The sequence below is a fragment of the Calonectris borealis genome, chromosome 8, assembly GCF_964195595.1.
Source record: "Calonectris borealis chromosome 8, bCalBor7.hap1.2, whole genome shotgun sequence".
NCBI classification, from domain to species: domain Eukaryota; kingdom Metazoa; phylum Chordata; class Aves; order Procellariiformes; family Procellariidae; genus Calonectris; species Calonectris borealis.
Window position 1 is genome coordinate 32,205,339 of NC_134319.1, and position 21,909 is coordinate 32,227,247.

Sequence of the window (21,909 nt, forward strand, 5' to 3'; positions counted from 1 at the left end):
TTCCCCAGAGTGCTATAACTTACCGACGGGCCCTTAAGGCTCATCTGCTAGCAGCGGAGGTTGTGATGAAACTTCATCCCTTACTTAATTTCGTAACCATAAGTGGGTGAATACATTCTTTTACTTGCTACACAAATATTGAATAAACTTTAGACATATACCAGTGCAGGGGACAGTATAGTTTCATTTGAGCACTAAGATGCCAAAGAGTTAATGTAAAGAATATTGCCTCCTCTATTAGAGGAAGCCTCTTGTTTCCGAGACTAAAGAGTAAGGAATAGTGAGTGATGCTGAGGGAGAGAGAAGGATGTATGGATATCACAGTTCCTTGCTGACTGCAGCAGTTAGGTCATGAAATATTACTCTACCAGCCTGCCTTTTTAAAGTGTGCCTTAATCTCTGGATTTTCTACTTAGGAGCGAATCTGTGCAACTCAACTCTCAAATATAATCAACTAGGAGGTAAATACTGGTGAGAAGTGTGATACAGCAGAGAAGCAGAAATGTCTGAGCATCTTCTAAATTTTTAAATTAAATATGAAGCTGATCCATCCACTTCCTTACTACAAAAAACCCACACCAAATAGAATTCTACCAGGGAGGATCTCTAATAGGCACATCAGGTGACCCACACAAATGCCAACCTAGGTGTGGCCAGGAGGTTGTGGGTTTTTTTCTGATTTTTTTCAATCACATACCTTGTGTTGATGTTGGGAAGGAAACATGCAGTCTTCATTTCTAATAGGGAGGTGCAGTGCTTTGCCTCAAGCAAAGCAGCTCAGATCCAGATCCAGAGAGGATACAACTTCTGGGGGATCCCAGGAGCATCAACAGGAGGCACCTTAATTAAAAACAGAGGCAAATGCATTCAGTGCTGGCTTTAGCTCTTGAGCAACCCTTAACCCAGCAGGGAGCTAGACTTGTATAGACCTCTCGTACAGATCCTACCACTGGGGTTTTTTGCTGAATTTATAAAGATGTAAATGCGTTTGAAAGCATTGTGAAAAACACCTTACCCTGAATACCTCTAGGCTTGAGCAAAAACTAAATCCATAAACTATGTATTTCTCAGTCATGTATCTCTTCTTGCCAGTCTGGGTTTGCAGTAAAGACCCAGGTTCTCTTTTGCTCTTCCTCTGCTGGTCTTTGTTCCAACTATTCCCTTTTTGGTTTTTTTTTTTCCTTACAGAGGTAGCAGAGGAGCTTGGAAGAACAGCCTCCTCTTCATCCATAGTTCCTTACCTGCCCCGGTTACCCATGCTTCCCTCCAAGACTAGAACACTGAAGAAACAGGCAGAGAACAAGGAGAACATCGAAGGAACACAAGATACTGTGGAGCACTCAGCTTCCAGCTCAGCACCAGGTATGGGCACTGGGACAGTGGCAGTGAGGCCACGTGTTCTGGGATAGGCTTGCTGCTGGTGTAAATTGCCAGAGAAACAGAAGAAAACAGAACAACGTGACATGGGAAGGTGCTTTGTGCTGCTACATCATTAGGGCTGTTGGGCACCTCAGCAGCCCAGTTATTTACTAGCAGATAGAAAACACTGCAGCTTGTTCAGTGTTCTTTTAGTAAATCCCATTGTGGTTTTTTCTTTTAAATTTAGTTTTGCTGCTTTTTTTAAATGACAGCTTCAAAACTAAAGTTGACAATGCAACAAGAGATTTTCTTTTATACTTGCAGTATTCGGGGAAGGAGGGAAAAATTACGGAAAGGGAGTAAGAACCTGGAAGAAAAAAGCAACTTCACTTTTTCCTGAACTCTCTCCTAAGTGGCCTCCTCAGTATAGACAACAGACAGGTCATGCATGCAGAAGTAGAAAAAAAGTGAAAAAAAAAAGTCAAAATCACACCAGCCTCGCACAAAAATAAAAGTGCTAACTTCCTCTCTCGGTCTATCTCTGCAGAACCTGGGCAGCTCATAAAGCCCACTGCAGGATAGGGAGGTGGAAATGGAAATTGATTTTGCAGATTCACACTTGTTTCTTCTGTCTAGGTTTTATCAGAAGCACACAGCCAACAAGTGGGTCTCCTGCACTGCCTCGCAAGCAGAGGGACAAGTCACCCAGCAGCCTGTTGGAGGATGCCAAAGAGACCACTTTCACCAGGGATAGAAAAGGTGGCTTCTTCAGCTCCTTTATGAAGAAGAGGAATGCTCCCACACCTCCCAAGCGCAGCAGTTCCTTCCGGGAGATGGAGAATCAGCCCCATAAGAAATACGAGCTGACGGGTAACTTTTCATCTGTTGCTTCCTTGCAGCATGTGGACGGGTTCTCTTTTGCTCCCGCGCAGCAGGACGCAAGCCTGGCACCACCCAAGTGCTACGGTGGGGGCTTTGTGCAGAGGACCCTTTACAACGATGATGGCACTGGTACCAGCAGTGGTGGGGGCGTAAGCACCGGTGGGTGGTCGGGCATCACTGGTTTCTTTACACCACGCTTGATTAAAAAGACTCTGGGTTTACGAGCAGGAAAACCCACTGGCAATGAAGAAGCTTCAAAGCCTTTTCCAAGGTCAAACTCTACATCTTCCATGTCCTCAGGGCTTCCAGAGCAGGATAGGATGGCAATGACCCTTCCCAGAAATTCCCAGAGGTCAAAAATCCAGCTGGAACGGACAGTGTCCACCTCCTCTCAGCCTGATGAGAGCACGGGGAGGGCCAATGACCTGCTTCCCAAAAGGTTTGAAGAAGGCCCTGCTTTGACCAGAGAGAGACCAAAAGCAAAACTCTTGCCGAGGGGTGCCACAGCACTCCCTTTCCGAACCCCCTCCGGATCGGAAGAAAAGGAAGGTCCAGGGCTAGCAGCAGCTCCTAAGGGCAAAGAAAAAAACAGTGGCCCACGGCAAGGGGCCCTTGAGGATGGTGAGAGACCGGGGTGGTCATCTCCAGTAAAGGCTGCAGCAATACTTCCAACCACTCATAACCACAAAGTGCCAGTCCTAATCTCACCCACTCTAAAACACACTCCAGCAGACGTGCAGCTCATTGGCACAGACTCTCAGGGTAATAAATTTAAGCTCTTATCTGAGCATCAGGTCACTTCTTCCGGCGACAGGGACCGGCCCAGACGGGTAAAACCAAAGTGTGCTCCACCTCCACCACCAGTGATGAGGCTCCTACAACAGCCAGCTGCCTGCTCAGATGCAGCAGAAGAGTTGAGCAACGTGGCGGGAGCGCAGCACGGACTGGAATCAAGCGAAGGGAGTAAGAAGGCAGCAGCAGCAGCACCTGTTGGTGGAAAATCTGGGAGGCCCGTGATGCCTCCACCTCAAGTGCCTCTGTCATCGTCTTCCACCTCCCCAGTGAAAATGGCCAACGGCACGGCTGGTGCAAAAGTAGCGCTAAGAAAGACCAAACAGGCAGCTGAGAAGATCTCTGCAGACAAAATCAGCAAGGAAGCCCTGCTGGAGTGTGCAGATCTTCTCTCCAGTGCCATCGCCGAGCCGACACCAAACAGCCAGCTGGTGGACACAGGGCACCAGCTGTTGGATTACTGCTCAGGCTACGTGGACTGCATCCCGCATACACGCAACAAATTTGCCTTCCGGGAAGCCGTGAGCAAACTGGAACTCAGCCTGCAGGAACTGCAGGTGTCCTCAACAGCTGCTAGCGTCCCTGGGGCAAACCCCGTCCTTAATAACTTATTGTCGTGTGTCCAAGAAATCAGCGATGTGGTGCAAAGGTAGCTACTGTCAATCTGGGTAAGAGAAATACACACGGGGAGGGGGGGACTTTTTTTCTGTACTGATGCTTTCAAAAGGAAAGACTGATACTTGAGTATGTGAAGTACCTCAGATCACTGAGTTCTCCTCACGTTTACAGGTTCATCTCAAAAAATGGGGATGGAAAGGGTAGATTAAAGCTGTAAGGGGCAGAACATTCAAGTATTTGTCCCTACCTAGTCAGTCTGATCTGCTTGGTATGGCAAGGGAAGGAAGTTCCTTGCTCCTCCCTTGGAGAGGCAGGAGAATCGATAGCAGGTTCTTGCTCTGGGAAGGATGGTTTGATGTGTGATGGCTGGAGTACCGGAGTGGCTGCAGGCCACTCGGCTGTACAGATCCTCCCCTGTCTGCACTAACGCATGCTTTGGCCTCCTGACAAGGCAAAGGAAAGGCACTGGGGCTCCGTTGGTACCAACTGCCGAGCAGTCTGAGCTGGAGTAGCTCTGAAGGGGGAGGTCGCGTGCGGTTGGGGGAAAGGTCTAATGCACTGACAGTATTCAGAGCTGCTGGAGGTGGATGCACTAGCCCAGATGGCTTACTTCCACAGCGCTGTTGCTGCTGTAATGAGAACTGCAAAATTAGTTAATATATGAAACTATCCCTTTTCCCTCCTGTCCACCTCATCCACCACACGTTCTCATCTTCGTTGTATCGGAAGTGTCAGGGATGCTGGGCAGACTTACCACTGGAATACCCCCTTCCCCACCACACAGCCTTCACTCAGTTGATACCTATTTCTAGTGGTCTAGCGTGGGTGCTGCTTGATGGTCTTTTGTGAGTAGTTTGGGGCTCTTGCACAACTTGCCAGTGTTGTTATTGGGGTGGGTGGGGTTTGTTTTTTGTTTGTTTTTTTTTTTTTTTTTTTTTTTTTTTTAAGCTCTAGATTGTTTTTAACTTGTTACCAGGTTGACTCCCCAATTCAGTTTCATCACCCTGACCCATGGTAGGTAAGGCAGAGCCTCTGCCACCCCTGGCTGTTCTCCACATTCCTTTAGCAGTCACAGCGCTGCGGGGCCAGCTGGAGAGCCAGAAAGTACAGCCTCGCCTGCCCGCCACACGCCCTCGCTGCTGCAGCGTTCCCTGGACCAGTCCCTACTCTTGGCGTAACACTAACACTTCACGCTGACGGCTTCCTGGGATTTGTTCTAAGGCTTACTGGTCTCACAGGCTTTCAGCTTCCCTGCATATGAAGGTGACAAAGTATGTCAGCACGCAGGGGCATCACAGCCATCTTTCTTTTAATTTGTTCCTGCATTTTAAAGGCTAGACCAGAAGCTCGTGCTGTGGCATAGGGAACATGCACATATACTGGGCACTCCTCTGCCTAAGATGTGACAAGTGTTAGGGCTCTGCCTTGGAGAGCTCCTGCGGGTTATGGTCTCTGATGTCTGACGCCTACTGACAATCCCAGAATGAAAGCAGTCATGTGGTTAAAGCTGTCTTCCTTGGTCTTAGTGCTGTTTGTAGACTGTCGTGGCCTCAAAAAGCCGGTCTTCTGCGTATACGCACAACTCCCTGAGATGTAAATGTACTGGCAAGTAGGAAAACCTCAACTAACTGTTGGTTTGAGAGAAGAAGGAAACAGGCCTGATACCTGGCTCCAGACACACGTTACCCTGCATGCTGCTGCTCACTTCACACTACTGGTGATGATAGAGGATCTGGCTTGCTTTGCACCTTAAATCTTTTATTTTTTGGCTAAAATGCTTTTTTAACTTGTTTTTAAAGTGTGACTGTGTTGCTTTTAGTTTGAGCATTTAGAGTTGAGCTGGGGCACAGGTGTGAATTTAGAAGATGGGCACTTCCATCTCTGTCTAGAAGCATTGCCCTGTTGGTGCTTGGAAGTAGGCTGGGCTGTCTCGCTGTGTCCCTGTTTTTCCCATGGAGCATAGTGAGACAGTGGCCTGAAAAATCTTTAGAAATGGGCTGGTGTCTGAGAAGCCTCATTTTTATTACTGGTCTGTGGTAAACAAAGCTGTGCCACGATGCGTGAATGCGCACCAGTGGAGCGGTATGCGAGGTAAAATGGACCACGTAAGCTACGCTGTCCAAGTGAAATGGTGAAAAAAAAAAAACCAAAAAAAAGCAACCCACACCCCCCCACACACCTGACAGGCATTAAAGTGAATTAATTATTCCTGCGAGTCAGTTACTCCAGTGAGCTAGTACCTAAGTGGAGACAAATGAAAGTACAGCATGGGTTACTCATCCTGACTTAGCAGTACCAAGCCCACCCAACAAAGCTGCTGTCGAGTTCTGCAATAGGATTTTCAGCTTGCCCAGGCTCTCCTGCAGCCCTCAGGTCAGCGGGGCAGGGGAGGCTCTGTCACAGCACCGCTCAGCCGTAAGGCAGAAGAGTACCACACCGTTATCTTGTAGACTTTGCTGAGGGCTTTTGTGGTTTACCTTATCTCTTTCAGTCATCTTTATTGAAGGTGTGCATCGCTCCGTTGCTTTTGGAAAGGTGACCTGCAAAGGGAAGAAGGCTCGTGGTATTGCTTCACACGGCCTTTTAAACAATCAAAAGGGTTGAAAAGGTATGGGAGCTTTCTTCGGGGCAGAAAGGCAGGTCTTGTTTGCCCCGGCAGACAATCGCGTGGTTTCATCATTGTACTACTACGCAGCCCAGGACAAACAGACTCAATCTGAAGTGATTCTCAGGGGAGAGATATTTTAACCAGAAAATTTTAGTTAGTCCAGTTCTGATGAGTATTTCAAAAGCAGCCTTTTTTTTTTTTTTTTTGTTCCTTCCCCTGAATGCCAGTCTTCCAGAAAAGCGCCAGCAAAAGTGATAGAATAGCGAACAATTCCTGGAATTTTTAACTACTAAAACTCCCCTCTTTCAGCCCTTTCTGAAGAAACTAACTGATCCTCACTTCGCTGGGGATCCCCTCCACTGGTCATCCCCGCTTCCTTTCAGGTGATGGGCAGTGGGATGGAGCAGCGGGCAGTAACACCGCTGAAGCAGCCGTCTGCTTCTACAGAGCCACAGAACAGCTGAGGGTGGCAGGGACCTGCTCCCACCCCCTGCTCAAGGAGGGCCATCTACAGCTGCTGCCCAGGACAGCGTCCAGATGGCTTTTAAATATCTCCAGGGATGGAGACTCCACAACCTCTGTGGGCAACACAGAAGCCCATTCAGTTCTGATCCCTTCAGTAGAGGGAAAATGCAGACTAGTGGAATTCGGGGATTTGCCTGTCGGCACGCCTCTGGAGAGCGTTTTCTCTGCTCTTACCTATCGTCTTACTCACATCAGGTAGGTAGGTGGTAGCAGAGGTAGTGCTGACTTGACACTAGGGTCTTTTTCCCCCTAAATAGGAGGCTGCAGAATTGCTGCTGCTTCTGCTGCCCAACAGCGTTTTAGTCCCAAACTGGAATTCTCCTCTGGCAGGATAGCAAAAGGATGGTGTCTGGGATAAATCACCATTCAGTTGTTCTTCCTTCCACAGCCACGCTCCTAAAATTGTTACCGTTCCTTCTCCCTTTTGCTGGGTTTGGCTTTCTGTTCAGCCTTAAAGGTCTTTACTGCAGCAGCTTCTCTGCTTTCAGCCTTGCACAGGATGTTCAAAGTAACGTGAGGATGGTGAAGCCCCGTTATTTGTCCCGGTGAAGAGCACCTCCTGCTCCACTGCTTAGGGTAGGGACAAGGCATAAACTCCTGTTGCATTTCCTTTCCTCAGCACTGCCAGAAGGTCTTGTGTGGTAGGGATGCAGCTGCAGCCGGGCTCTCACTTGCACTAGTATGGGCTAGAATTTGAAGTAGTCATCTTTGCAACAGGGGAGGGCATCACGTAGGGCCTGGTAATGCCAAGCACAAAGCATGCGCTCACACGTGTGAGCTGACGTGGGGCACTTTCTCTTCCTAGCTCCTGTGGGGAATTAGCTGACTCACAGGTGCAGTTCTCTTTTCTTCCTGCACTGTACACCCTTTTTAACCCCAGAAGGGGTGCACTCAGCTGTCTGACTGGCAGCACTTCGATTTAATCATACTTTTCATTAATGCGGATAGGGGTGAAGCTGAATTAAGAGTCTGGGTCTTGGGACTGCATCAGATTTAGCCGCGGGGAAAGCAGAACTGAATGGAGCAGCGTTGCTGACGCAGAACACAGTGCGGTGGGAGGGGGCTCTCTGTTCCCAGCCTGCTCACACAGGACATTTCTCCTGAGCACCACTGGCCTTGTGCCAGCGAGACGCAGTCAAACACACGCGTGTTGACATCCTGTCACCTGTGCTTATGCAAGACTTTTACGGCACACCGCTCTCTGCGGGCAGCAGGTGCCAAAGCCCGCAGCGCGGGGCAATAGCTGCACCAAAACCGCTGTGTTAGCAGAGCAGCCCCTCCCGGCAGGGCAGCGGGTGTAGGTGGGGTGGGTTACACTGTGCAGTCGGGAAGAAATCCAGGCCCTGGTGTCTGTACCGCTCACCTAAGGTAGGCTTCCCCAGCAGCCGAGGTGCTCCGCATTTTGCTTGTCGGTGCTCTTGGGCAGCAGCAGCTGTGACAAGCACTAATGAATCCAGAAGATCTCTTTTTTGCAAATGTAACAGGCTGCTGTCTTCTCTTTTAAAACACTCAACCCAGCCCTGCTGCTAATCGGTAGCTGGCAGGAAGACCAAAGGGTAGCGACCGCAGCATGCTCGGAAACCTCCCGCTGCAGCGCGAGTGGCACCATCTGGCACGGATGGGCGCTGGGGTTGCACTCCAGTTGCCGGTAGCGTAGAACAAAACCTTCAGCCTGTTCCCTGGTGGTAGGAAATAAGAGGTTAAGGGACACCGGAGTTATTTATAATACCTACACGGTAAGAAATGTCTGTACCAAAGGAGGTCGTTCTTCCAGATGTGTCTGTAGGGCACGGGAGGTGAAGCCCGGTCGGCTCGGCACGCTGTTTGTATCAGTAGTGAACTCACTGAGGGCAGGAATGGATTTGAAATGAAACACGTTAATCACCAATCACTCTACCAGTGTTGTCAACTGTTTTTGTTTTTAATTGTTATTGTAATATATTTTGGTTGTTTTTCTAATTTAATTCTCTCACTATCGTCTGACTGTGAACTGCGAACAGTGTTAAACTTGATGTAAATAAGGCCCTTTGAAGGGCCTCTTTTGCCTGTCGTTCCACAAAGTTTTGCCAATTTGCATTTTGTTTTAAATAAAGGTTGCAATATTTTATTGGCAAAAAATACCTGAGTGTGTGCTGCTTTTTTTTCTTAAGGAATATTTTGAAGCTGCTCAGTACTAACCTGAAGTTTGTTATTTTGGGTAGAAAAGGCAAGATGGTTATAGACTTGTTGAAAAGAGAAATAATTTAATTCTGCCAGGTTGCGAAGAAAAGCAGTATCTTTATTTATGCCTTTAAAATCAAACTTAACGTTGCCGTGGAGTGGTCAGTGGAAAGCGGTTCTTGCTGTTGGGTTGCATAAACGAATGCTCGCTTAATTCTCAAACATAGACACGTGTGACCTGGCAGAGCGCAGGTCTTCCATCATCAGTTTTTGTATTTAAAAAAAAAAAATCATAGGTTATCCTGGCTTATACAACCTTCTAAGCAACTAACCTTCAACGAACTAACACCCTTCTGCCTGGATTATAGAACACAACCCAAGGTGCATCCTTCTGTGGGGCTGTGTCCTCCCTTCCCCCGGCACATCTCCCTCTGCTCTTTCCCAGGCTGAAGCTTTAGGCTTGCGATTAAGAGACGACCCGCAAACCAAGTCTCAGAAACGCCTGACCACCGCGCACGCCGGCGCAGGCCCTAAGGTCCAATCTAGAGACAACAGGTAAGTTTAAATTAATTTTGCATCAATTGAGCAGTAAGAAAACGGCTGGCTCATCTTCCTGCCTTGGACTCCGAAGCCTCGTTAGATCACGGAGTCAGCGTGCCCGGAGGGAAACGCAAATTCAAAGTCTGCGGGAGTAGTAAGTGCGGCTGGTCAATCTTTTCCCAGAGGTCGTGCGGGCACCGCGGAGAGGTTCAAAACTGAAAATAGATCAAAGGTCCGCACACGGGGCGTCCGGGGAGCTAAGCCCTGTCCTTGGCGTGTGCTTTTTCACCTCATCGCCCCGACCCAGCGGTGTTGGAAGGGAGCTTTGACCTAGAGGTCACAAAGTGATTCCCGTAACACTGCTGAAATTTTTTGGTCCTGCTGTAACACACTTATCACCTGGCAAGTACCCAGACAGCAAACACTGGGGCTCCTTAGTGTAGTAATGCTGATACCAGCCAAAAAACCACAGCAACAAACTGAAAAAAAAAAGAAAAAGAAAAAAAACCCCAAGCTTATTGCATCCCTGAAAACGCGAATTCAACTGCAGCCTGCTCCTTCCGCCACCATCCTTCTCCGCTGCCCTTTGCCCTTGAATTAGTCTTCCCTTTTTTCGCATTTTGCAATGAAGCAAACAGGCTCTTCACCAAACTGCTTAGAAAAAGAATTTCAGCAGAAGTTCACCTCATCCCCGCAGCTGCTTCCATACAACGAAAGACTCCAACGAGAGAGGGACACTCCAAAGCGCGAGGCTACGGATTTGACGTCTCCGGAGGAGATTCCTCAGTCATTTTCTCTACGCGAGGGCCTCCCTGCACAAACCATGACCCCGAGCAGCAGACGCCTTGTGAGTGCAGGAGAGCAAGAGAGAAAAAAACCTCAACTCCAGCTAAACACTTCTGTGCAATTTGAGAGCTTGTAAAGTGACCGAGAAAACTGGGGACAGGGACGAGGACGTGGCTTCTGCTGGATTGTCTTAACAGGACCAGTCTGTCCGAGGCCGCCATCATGTGCTACCAAACCAAGGACTTGGACATCCCCGGTCACGCCAAACCAAGCACCTGCCAGCACAACCAAATCGCTACTTCAGGTGACTACCTGCTCAAAGAAGGGACTTAAAAAACACCGGACGGACTTCAAACGCAGCCAAGCGCAGGCTGTCCCCGTGTCCCAGGAGTGAGGCTGGGCAGGGTGCGCCTCCTCCCCCGCAAACAGCCCTCGGAGTCACAAGGGGTTGAGTCTCTGTCCCCGCGCGTTGCGTGGCTGGGTAACCTGCTGGCCCGACCTTCTGCAAGGAGAGCAGCTCCTAGTGCGCAGAACCAGCGTCACCACTGGCGCGGTCCCACCTGGTGTTCAAGGAAGGAAGTAACTGATGCGCTGGGATACAGATTTACAGCCCTGTGCAGAGAAAAGCTTCTCCTCTTTGGGGACAAACACCATCATCCTGGCCACCTCATCGAGGGCTGCCTCGGTGTAGGGAAGTCCACGGGCCAGGAAAGCATCCCGCGCGCAGAGCTTCACGTGGTGGTACTCCAGGGGCAGGAACGGCACGAAGAAATCAATGAGGTTCTCTTCGAGGAGGTGGCTGTGGGCGTAACCATTCTCTGTAGCCAAAAGCAAGATAAAACAAACTTCAGAAGCTTCGTCTGAGAGCTGGCATCCCTCTGCGAGGGTCTTTTTGAGGGGGCTGTCTTGGCTTATCCAGCCAGATGTGGTGGGAAAGACACCCTTCCGCTGGTACGGAGCTGGCCAGCACTTAGAACGTCACCAGGGCTTGCCCGCCTCAGGCCAAGAGGAGCCTGAATCCCCAGAGAAGCCTTTGACACTTCCCTCCGGGGTTAGGCTGTCTCTCGCAACCTGGCCATTTTCAGGGCTGAAGGGGCAAGAAGGAGCCACGGCTCCCTCCTGGTGTGCCTCGCTGCCGCAGCGGTGCCATGGGCTGTGCTTTTGTGGGTGAAGGAAGGGGCTCACGTTGCAAATAACCCCGGGGTGGGTGTTGCAATAAAGGCTCGTGCCGCAGCACACACACTCGTGCATGGTTCTGCGTAAGCAAAGCCCCGAGCTGGCGTGGAGGGGCAGGTTTGCGGGCAGCCTGCCCACAGCATCCCGCAAGCGAGCCCAGCTCTTACCTGCAGGCTCCAGCAGCTCCAGCCGCAGCCGCTGCTCCAGGAACTCCATGGAGATCTCCTCCCGCGCCCGGCCGGCTCGCCAGAAATCCAGGGCTACCTCATTGATGGTGTTGCCGCCGAGATTGCTGCAGACAGAGGGGAAGTCACTCAACCGTGCCCCCGGAGATGAACTGCTGAGAGCTGCCAGCAGCCTCCCCTGCAGACGGGCCTCGGCAACTGTCAGCAGCGAAGGATTTGCCCTGCAGGATCAGCATCCGAAACGTGTGCAGAGGAACCCGCTTTCTTCCCAAGGAGCCCCTTTCTATAGGCATCTATACAGCCATCTGCCACCTTGCCAGCTCAGACCCGGGGGCAGCTGCTTTCTCTCCCAGGGCGGGACGAGGAGCCAGCAGAATCCTCCATCTCCATCAGTCCCCTGTCCTGGCTTGGATGCCATTGACCTCGCAGGTGACACTTGGCCCCACACCAGACTCTTAACAAGCCACCCCTGAAAGTCCAAGCTGGAGGGCAGAGCACGTGGCAGGAGCCCCACCAGAAGTAAAGGTCCACGGCAGGGGTTCAGGTGGCAGCCCAGCACTTGGCAAAGCATCCCCTGCCCGAGGGACAAAGCAGCGCAGGTCCCACGCGAGGGACTCCTCCGGACGCCCACCGTGGTGGGGGACACGAGGTCCTGACAGTCATCGAGGCTCCCAGGGCACCCCTTCACCTCGGAAAAGCAGTTCAAGGCCAGGCAGCCCCCCCGCGTGCTGGTGAGGGGTCTGCAACAGCCTCAGAAAACAGCCCCCAGCCCCGCGTGCCCCGCCACCAGTGAGCTGGCGATACTGGGAACCAGCTGGCTGCAGGGCTTGTGTAGGTGGGAGGCAGAGAGGCCCCGGGAGACACAGATCCTGCACCCACCTCTCCTCTTGTGTCAGAGGCTCTGGACCCGTTCCCCAAAATGGAGGGGAGGCAAAATTAAAAAGCCACCACTGTTTCCACCCCCCCCTCGCCTTGTTTGGGGGAAACAGCTTGTACTGATCCTGCTCCCACCCAGACCACGGGAGAAACAGCCCCTTTGGACTGAGGACAGCCAGCCAGTCCCACCCCATCCCCATCACCCAAACCTGGGTGAAGCTGCAGGACCAGGCCGGCGTCCAAAGGAGCCCTGGGGCAGAGCCAGCCCTCCTACAACAGGTCTGTGTCACCCTGCCACCGGCTACGATGAAACCCCCCCCGGGAACACACGCTGCTGCAGTTCAAGGCACCCTGCTCCCCTCTGCTTGGTGGCCCGAAGGGGCTGACGTGTCATCCCCCCCAAGCACCTGCACGGCTTGCCAGGTAGGACACAAGGTCAGCTCAGCGCAGCCGGCAGCAGGTCCACCCTGCCCCGAGCAACAGGGGAGGTTCTGCCTCCTCCACCACGGCTCCTGCCGGAGGCCCACGCAGGTAGGGCTGAACTGTGGTCAGCTCCACAAGCACCCGGCACAGACACAGGTCTTCCACGGGCAGAGAAACTTCCCTGGGCAACCACCAAGCTTGGAGGTCAGAACACTCGCCTGGGTGGTGGGAGATGGAGAACGAACGCTCTACCCGCCTCCAGCCTGTGGGAACACCTCTTGCCAGAGCCAAGCTGAAGGCTGTAAATCCTAAATTGAAGGGGGCCCAAGATGTTTGTTCTCTCCTTGGCATTTCTCACTGGCTACTTCAGGCACGTGCCTCCCTCACATCTCGGTTTTGAGATGTCCCACTTCTCCCCCCAGGTGCGTCCCACCTAGGCCTGGGTCAGGGACAGCTCTGGGGCGTGCACGTGCCAAAACCCTTTCTCCCTTTGGATGGGGAAGGAACGGACCTCCAACCGCTAAACCACAGGGTGAGCCGATGCCAGGATCGGCCCTCACAGCACAGCAGACGGATGGCACCTCGGCCTGCAGCCACGGCCCGCCAGCGGGAACTCCCCCCTTCCCGCTCCCACCTAACGGTGCCACCTTGTACAAGAACTTCCCACCGAGACCTGCGGCCCCAGCTTTGCTCCCTGGAGTACGGCATCTCCCTGCTCAGCTGCGCAGGGTGCCTCCACGCTAGCTCTGAGCCTCACTGGTTCCTTGTCTCAAAGCCTAGACGCTGGCTCGCGTGTCCCAGCCAAGCCGGACCTCAGCTCCTCCTGCAAACGCCCCGGACCCAGGGAGGATGCCCAGTATCAAATAAGCAAAACTGATCATGGAGGCAAACGCCTCTTGGAGGAGCTAGACATCTCTTTCCCCTCCTCTGCAGCCTGAGCCCCTTACATCGCACACTTCAGGGGATAAATTCCATCACTCTCTTCCTCCCCATCCCTTTGGGGGCCCAGAAATCACCTGAGGAAGAGGAAGATGGATCTCCGGTAATCCACCTGGGCCTTGTTATCATAGCGAGCCATGAAGGGCTTGATGGCATCCAGGAGGCTGAAATGAAGTTTCTCTGCCTCATCGAAGATGAACAGGGACTGCTTGCAGAGCTGCACAGTCTCGCTTATCTGCTTCTTCAGCTGAGCCTGCGGAGCAGCAGGGAGGAGCGTGAGAAGCCCGGCAGCAGTCACCGCCACCAGATCATCGTGCAGGGGCTGAGCCTGGATGCGGTGGGTTAACCCTGGCTGGCAGCTAAGCACCGCTCAGCCGCTTGCTCATTCCCTCCCACCCAGCGGGACAGGGCAGAGAATAGGAAGAGCAAAAGCAAGTAAACCTGTGGGTTGAGATAAAGATAGTTTAATAAGCGAAGGAAAGAGGAAGAAAGAAAGAAATCAAAGCAAGCGATGCAAAGGCCATCACTCACACCTACCACTGGTGCCCAGCCAGTCTCTGAGCGATGGCTTCCTACCCCAAAACCCCCTCCCCTCAGTTTTTATTGCTGACCGCGACATTAAACGGCATGGAATATCCTTTCGGTCAGTTGGGGCCAGCTGCCTGGCGTGTGTCACCCCCAACTTCTTGCGCACCCCCAACCTACCGACTGCGGGGGCAGAGTGAGGCTGTGCGAGCACTGCTCAGCAGTAGCCAAAACACTGGGGTGTTACCAACACTGCTCTACTCACAAATGCAAAACGCAGTACCCTGTGGGCTGCTGTGAAGAAAATGACCTCCATCCCAGCCAGACCCAGTACACTGGACCATCCCGCCACGCTGTTGGCTCTCACCTTGTACGAGTCCACGTACTTGTGATGGGGGAAGTGGAAGAGCGAGATGAACACCCTGACACACTTGCTCCTCAGCCCATCCCGGTAGAGGTGACTGGCCAGCATCCGGGCCACAAAGTTCTTGCCTGTGCCGGACCAGCCATGGAAGGAGAGGACCAGCGCCTTCTGCGGCCGTGGGCTCTGCAGGAACCCTTGCACCGCCCGAATGACGACTTCTTTGGCCAAGTGCTGCCCGTGGAGCTGCCCATCGAGGTCTGCTTCTAGCCCTGCAGGAAAGAGAGAGCAAGAGCTCAGCTTTACCTTGCAAGCCCAGCTGCTGCTCCTGCTGCAGGTAGGAATAAGAGGAGGTAACGTAGCAGGGCACTAAGCTCACACAGCCCTGCTGGGGGGGGGGGCTGCCTGCCCGAGAGGAGTCTGAAGTGGCATTAAAGCCACAGAGTTAACGAGGCTGCCTGTACGCTGCCTGCATCAGCCACTGACCGCAAAAAGACACAGATCTTCCCCTGACTCCTTTTTTCCTTTGGGAAGTGGAGGAGGTATGTGACGACTGCGGAGAGCACTGAAGCCCACAGACCCTCACGAGCTCCCAGCAGAGGATATGGATACCAGCAGTCTCAGGGCCAGCGAAGTGCAATGATACCTGCACGGGGCTTACACGCAGATCTTGGGGTACCCTCCCGACCTGGGGCTCCGTACTGGGCCAGTTTGGGTCCCACTGCACATGCCTGGGAGCTACCGGATGAAGGCAAGGCTCGTGGCAAACCGGAGCTGTGCAGTAAGGAGCAAACTCTTTTGCGGTCTCAGAGCTACAAATGAATAATGGGAAACAGGACTTAGCTCAGCCCCTCGCCCTCCCACCAGCTCAGCGCCCTGCTCAGAAATGCCCTTTACTTGCTAAAATACACTTCTTGAAAAAGAAAAAACACCACAAACAAACAACAAAAGAGACAACAGGGAGAGGCAGCAGAGACAAGCACTGCTTGGGGTCTCCCAAATACAGCGCAGCACCTACCTGTGATATTGTTGACTATCCTGCAGTCTCCCGTCTTGCAGCACTTGCCGAAGCTGCAGTACCAGGCAGAGAGGATCTCCAGGTAATCCTGGCCCACCAGAGGCAAGCTCCAGCCTGAAAAAGGCAGCGGTCTGAGCAGAGGTGTGCCAGCAAATGCCTTTTTTGCATTTTGCATGGACGCTCAGCTGAGCCCGGTTAAGGGCAGTCCCCCGCCCAGGTGCAGGGGATCAGCCCCCAGCAGGCAGCCCGGGCTGTGGGGAGGGGGGGTAAGCACGTAATGGGCCGCAGCTGGCTCAGTGGGCACAGAGAGACATGTTTGTGGCAACCCAGGGTACGCTGAGTGAGCGGGGAGATGCCGAGGGCAGCGAAGGGAAGGGAAGGGAAGGACAGCGACCCTTGGGAAGGGAAGGACAGCGTCCCCAGGGGCTGGGGGCACAGCCCCCTGTGCTGGGGTGTTTGGACCTGCTGCTGTTCCTGGGGCACGGGAGAGGGCGAGAAAGGAGGAAGGCGCTTACCTGGGCCGGGGCTGGACTCTTCCTCCTTCTCCTCCTCCTCCTCTTCGCAGCCCTCTTGCCACACCTTGCACGCCAGGTACTGCCAATACTGCTTGGAGAGGGCACCCACAGCTCCCAAGTGCTTCTTCATGGCTTCGTACCTCGCCCTGCCCCACGGTCCCCCCTCCGCCACGGGGCCCTGCTCCTCTTCCCAGGGCCCCCGCGGCGTCCCTCGGCTCCCCAGGCCCCCCCAGCTCCCCGGCAGCAGCAGGAGGCAGCAGGCCAGCCCCAGCAGCCTGCCCTGGCCCATGGCGGTGGGTCGGGGACCCCCGGCAGGGCGAGAGCGGACCCTGCTCCGGCTCTGCTGGGTGTCCGCGGGCTCGCGGCCTCCCTTAAGCCGCCCGAGCCGTGATCTCACTTCCTGGCCGCCTGCAATTGGAGTCGCTGGGGGAAAGCCGTGGGGTGGTGTCACCGCCACGCCGGACACGGCCTCGCGCCCGCCCGTCCCCCGTCCCACGCGCAGAGACCCCGCCGGCCTCCCCTGCGCCCCAGCGCTGGGCTCCCGCCAGCGCCACGCTGCAAAACCCGACCCTCTTCCCCAAAAGGAGGCACCGGGCACCCCTCCGGTCTCTGTTCTGCACGAAACTTGGACCCCGTCCTCTCCCCAGGTCCTGCCAACCCTCGCTGGGACGGGAGGCGAGCGGCTCCTCTTCCAGCCGGGATGGAGAGGTGCCCAGGGAAGCTCCCCGCCACCGCCACCAGCCTGCTCCCACAGCCCTCCCTCGGGCCTCCGCACCCCGGCACCAGCAACAAATGCCTGGGGAAGGCAAATAATCTGGTTTTTCAGTAGCCCAGTGGCCCAGCTGAAGTTTTGCTGCCACAAATGCAAAAGGCATCGGCAGTTATTGTTCATCGGGGTCGTTTCCAAGGGGACACAAAAATAACAGGCATAAAGAAGGGAGCGGGAGGCAGCGGGTGAGTCGGGCCGGCAGCACGGGGAGCTGCAGGGCACCGCGCAGGGTGTACTCGCTGCCTGCTGTGCTACCGGTTCAGGGTAGCAAGCAGATCAAAGCTCTAGGAGAAACGGTTTTGTTGCTGGCTGTGGGACGGGCTTGCTGTGCGACACTGGGTGTGTGTCACTCCTCATCTGCCCCGAGAAGCGTTGCTGTTTACTTTGACATCAGCGCATCTCCAGTACATCCACACATCAGCACAGGTAGGGGGGGCTCCACTCAAGCAGCCAGGAAAAAAAAAAAAAAAAAAGAAAAATTAAAACCAGCACAGAACCACCATAAAATCTCGTACGAGAACTCGTTACCACCACTAAGCTCACCACCACCACCCAGTTTTCTCCAACGAGCTGTAAACCCCTCCTGTGCAGGGAAGCAGCGAGCAGCCGTTAGGGCTGGCTGCCCATGCTTTGGCAGGAGATTTTAGGACCCCATGCAAAGCCTGGCTTTGATTTTGGAAACAGGTACACTTCAACCCTCCAAAGCGCAACTGGTAAGTGCTGCCATGCTAAGTACACACACTCTGCTGCGTGGGGGAGATGGAAAGTGGGTAAGCCCCATATAACTTGCATTTTACCTTAAGCTGTACCCGCTGCTGGCTTACTGTAAGGGACTAACACCTCTACAAGTTGCTGAGCATCTGAACAAATCCACCCGCAACTTATCCTGACCAAGAGGAAGCCAAGATGCTTTGGACACAGAATTTCAAGGCTATCCCAAGTGCTCAGAAAAATAAAAATAAGAAGCACAGTAAATGCAGTTCATCCAGCCTGGCAATTTGCTCGTTCAGGTGGATGGGGAGCGGGATCCAGCACCGCCAAGGCATGGAGCGGGACGTATCACCATCTACAGGTAGCTATATATATTACACATCAGCATTAAAGATACTGGTATTAACATAATTGCCCACTCCAGCTTCAAAAATAATCAGTGAGGCTAAAATCTTAACACCAGTTCAATAACTAAAACCTGTGTGTGCATAAAAAAAAAAAAATCAATTAAAAATCGAAGTCACTGTAGCCATAGCAAATTAAACTGCTATCAGCCTTCCTGAAAACTAGTTGAAGCATCTGAATTGAAGCATTTATATAGATTTATAAAAAAATTCATAGCCGTAACACTCAAACTCTACCCTCCCAGGGGTCAGTGCTTTAGCTGAAGAGAGCTTATCAAAAAGGACACACTTCATAAAAAATAGATGCTTCCGTGTTCCAAAGGAAAAAAAGTTTGAGAAAGCAAATTCTGAAAGATAAAACAACTGACTGTCCAACACCACACCAGCTCCACAGTACTACGGCGCAATTCCTGGGATGTCAGCTTCGCTCAGACGCGGCACATCGCAAGAGCGAGAGGGGAAAATGAAGCAGTTGTTTAATAACCTGCCAACTACACCTTCTTTGACCCAGCTCTGAGGTTAACAAGACACCGAAGTGGGGAAAAACAAAGAAAGGAAAAAAAAAAAAGTCAACCCTCCCAAATAATTCAATTCCCTTTGCAGGACCTCAGGGAAGAAATTATCCCCACGGATTAGAAGGGAAGCTGCAGGAGACTGGAAAAGATCCTAGTGCCCTGCACTGAGAACTCGCTTATACCGGACTTGGGAAGGATGGGGCTCGGAAGCGCAGCAGTCAACGCCCTCGTCCAGCTTGCTGGGATTATATCCCCCTCTTTTTGTTTGCTTCCTCTGCTGAATCTCAAATTCAGATCAGAATCACTATAGTGATTCTGCATGGCCCCAGAGATGATACTAGGATGCACGGCTTTTCACCTCACGGCTGGTTATTCCAAAGCTGTCCTGGTGAGCAGCAACCACCCGATTAAAAATCCATGATCTCGGGTCCAGTCAGGTCTTACAATGCAGGTTTCATCTAAAAAGAAAGAAAAAACAGGACCACGGAAATGTGGTTGTGTCTGGCTTATTCAGCACCCCTAAGAACTCGGTACAAGCAAACACTCGGAGGGAACCTTGCAATCCAGGATTTTATGCTACAGGCTGGACAGGGAAATGCCATGCATCCATCCTTCTATGGTTTTTCCAGTTTCCATGCAGCAACTCCCTCTGCAGATCCATAGATGAACTCTGACGGAAGGCAAGAGGAGGAGGAGAGTCTCTCTCCAGAGCTCAGTGTAACACAGCTATGGATTAGATGACTAAATAAAAGGAAGATCTGGAATAAAGGATGTAAGGGGAGTCCTTTCCCCTCCTTCCTTTAGGTTTTTACCCCCACAAAGTCCTATCCCCAGTCTCTTAAAAATATTGAGAGACTCCACAAAGAAAAAACAACAGAGCACCAGTCTCATATATCCCCAGCAAACTTGGGATATATGAACTAAGAACTTTTTATCTCTAATTTTTAGAATCAATACAAATTTGTAGGGAAAGAATTTGAAAGAAATTCAGGCAAAGTGCTAATTTTCAAACCCCTTTGGTTCTCCATTGGCTCAAAGTTGTTTCTGTTCATTCTTCTATAAAATTATGCTCATTACATAATCAAAAACACTTTAAAATCTTCCAGTTACAGGAATTCTCACCCTGTTACTAAGGCCAACCACTCCAAAATTACCTAGCAGTAATACAAAGTGCTTGTAAAAACAGCTCTCAAAACTAGCTAGTTCAGCCTTCAAAACTTAAAAACACTGTAAATTCTCAAGTTGTTGAACTGCTCATACACAAGCAAGAATCCTGTCCTGCTCCCTGAGCAAATTGGCACCTCAAAAATAGAGATGGAGGATATGAAAAATTATTGTCACCACACAATGCTAGAAGACAAAAAAAACCCAGAACATCCTCCCCCCCGCAAACGCCCAAAATAAAACCCCAAACCCAGTTCTTACAAAATTCAGCAATGCTGAAGTCCAAAGTTTCAACCGAGAAACTCTAGTTTAAAAAAACGCAGGTGCCTTTGGTCGTTTCACACCACCACGCTGATGCTACAGGCCAGGCAAAGATCATTCCCGCATTTCCACGGTGCCTTGGTGGTTTTGTGGTGTCCTGTCCCCAAGAGCCGTATGGGGGCTGGCAGCAGCTCCCGCAGTCCTCAGGAGTACGCAGCAGCTCTCGGTGGCTTCCTTGGCTTCCAGATGCCCAACATTCAGAGCCGTGAGCATCACCTCCTACCTCTGCAAAACTCACTGCAGTGGGTTATTAAGAAAACAAGCTCTGATACAGGCAGATTAAATCCCTGCGCTCTGGGAACAGATTTTGGTAGCTGTTTACTTGCCCCATCTCATCAAAGGGCTTCAATAAAAGCCTAGAAATGCCAACCATGAGCACCTGCCAACTCTATATACATCTCTCGCCAACTCAATATACATCCCTCGCTCCCTATAACAAAGCCAACCTACTGGGACACAACCAAGAAATCAGCCTAGGTGCCTGGCAGATGCAGGGCCATGGGATGCGCTTTCAAAAGCAAAAAATATTTGCTCTCTGAAGATCACTTAAAGCTAGATGTGTTCTTCTTCTGTATCACTTTGGGATACTCTTCTTAAACCCATCTTTCCTTACCACCAAAGCTCTTGCAAACAACCTGCACGCTTGACCCCATTCTTGGAAATACATGACTGGAATAAATGCCATTGATAACTATTAGTGAAGAAATAACCGTGAAACATCAGTAGCAAAACACTTTAAACATTCAGCCCACCACGTTGGAACGAGAGAGAAAGAGAGACGGGGGGGGGGGGAGAGAGAGAGAGACTTAAACAATCCATCAATGTTGCTTTATTAAAATCTTTATTCACACAATGTTGCTTTATGTGGAATCTGACCCTGGGGGATACAAGTAGAAAGTCATGATTGCATTCTGTTTTCTTATTAGCAACCTCCATTTGTGTAGCTGCTCCCAGGGGCAATCCTCTGACAGCTCCGAGAGGGGTGTCCGTTTCAAGCATCTTGCTCCAGCTGCCGCAGCAAATAAATTACCTTCTTAATAAATTAGTATTTTTCAGTTGAAGTTTGTTTGGCAAGACACACTCCAGTTCATTAGCTGCTGGAAGAGGAGCCAACTTCAGCGTCTCCTCTAGCCCTACTGCTGACTTAGGAAGGAGGAGATAGATAGCAGATGGCCGATGATGCTCTCTTTTTAATTCGTTCTTGATTTCTGTGCTTCAAGCGCTCTGATATTACTAATATCTGCAACACAACCATTTTGTAACATCTGGAGCCAGTGAATCAGTGTGCACAGTGAACAAGAATTAGAAGGTGTCATGAAAACCTCATCGACAGAGCATAGCACCTGCCTCTGTGACGCTATTTTTCAGAGATTCAAGCAGACCCCGTTTGCATGGGGGTGCTGCTTCTTATTTCCTTTGCAATGGTTACAATTGAAAATTTCTCAGGGTTCTGTATTCAAGCAAAACAACAATCACTGCCAAAATGCCAGAGATTATCACAAGGCCAACATCCGATCTTCCTGCTTTTGGGTAAGAGAGGAATTTATTCTTCTTTCCTGCTGCAGAACACCAAGCTCCAGCAGTGTTTACAGTGACCAGAAGCATCAACATGACAAAAAAAAGAAGAAAAAAAGCAACCGTTTCTTGCTTCCTCCTACTGATGATGCCCTTTGTTTACAATTAAACCAATACAGTGCTTTAAATGTTTGACATTCACACTGGGGGAAAACTTATCCC

At 51.5% G+C, this 21,909-nt stretch overlaps 3 protein-coding genes across 3 annotated transcripts in view; 1 reads left to right on the top strand and 2 right to left on the bottom strand.

Annotated features, from left to right (window-relative positions):
• ABL2 (ABL proto-oncogene 2, non-receptor tyrosine kinase) overlaps positions 1-4,418 on the top strand; it is a 46,446-nt gene extending 42,028 nt beyond the window's left edge. The window contains exons 10-11 of the mRNA XM_075157011.1: positions 1,189-1,362; positions 1,996-4,418. Coding sequence (XP_075013112.1) covers positions 1,189-1,362; positions 1,996-3,686 — 1,865 coding nt within the window. The 3' untranslated portion in view covers positions 3,687-4,418. The remainder of the gene's footprint in view (positions 1-1,188; positions 1,363-1,995) is intronic.
• A 135-nt stretch (positions 4,419-4,553) lies between these two features.
• TOR3A (torsin family 3 member A) lies at positions 4,554-17,180 on the bottom strand. Its single transcript, XM_075156858.1, has 6 exons — positions 16,289-17,180; positions 15,774-15,887; positions 14,762-15,027; positions 13,947-14,122; positions 11,614-11,738; positions 4,554-11,088 (listed from the first exon to the last, which is right to left on the bottom strand). Exons 1-6 carry the CDS (start codon positions 17,178-17,180, stop codon positions 10,838-10,840), a joined length of 1,824 nt encoding a protein of 607 aa, XP_075012959.1. The 3' UTR covers positions 4,554-10,837.
• Positions 17,181-19,086: 1,906 nt separating this feature from the next.
• The window catches only part of FAM20B (FAM20B glycosaminoglycan xylosylkinase), a 30,012-nt gene continuing 27,189 nt past the window's right edge, over positions 19,087-21,909 (bottom strand). Inside the window, exon 8 of the mRNA XM_075156863.1 lies at positions 19,087-19,145. Within this exon, the coding sequence (XP_075012964.1) occupies positions 19,142-19,145 (4 nt within the window). The 3' untranslated portion in view covers positions 19,087-19,141. The remainder of the gene's footprint in view (positions 19,146-21,909) is intronic.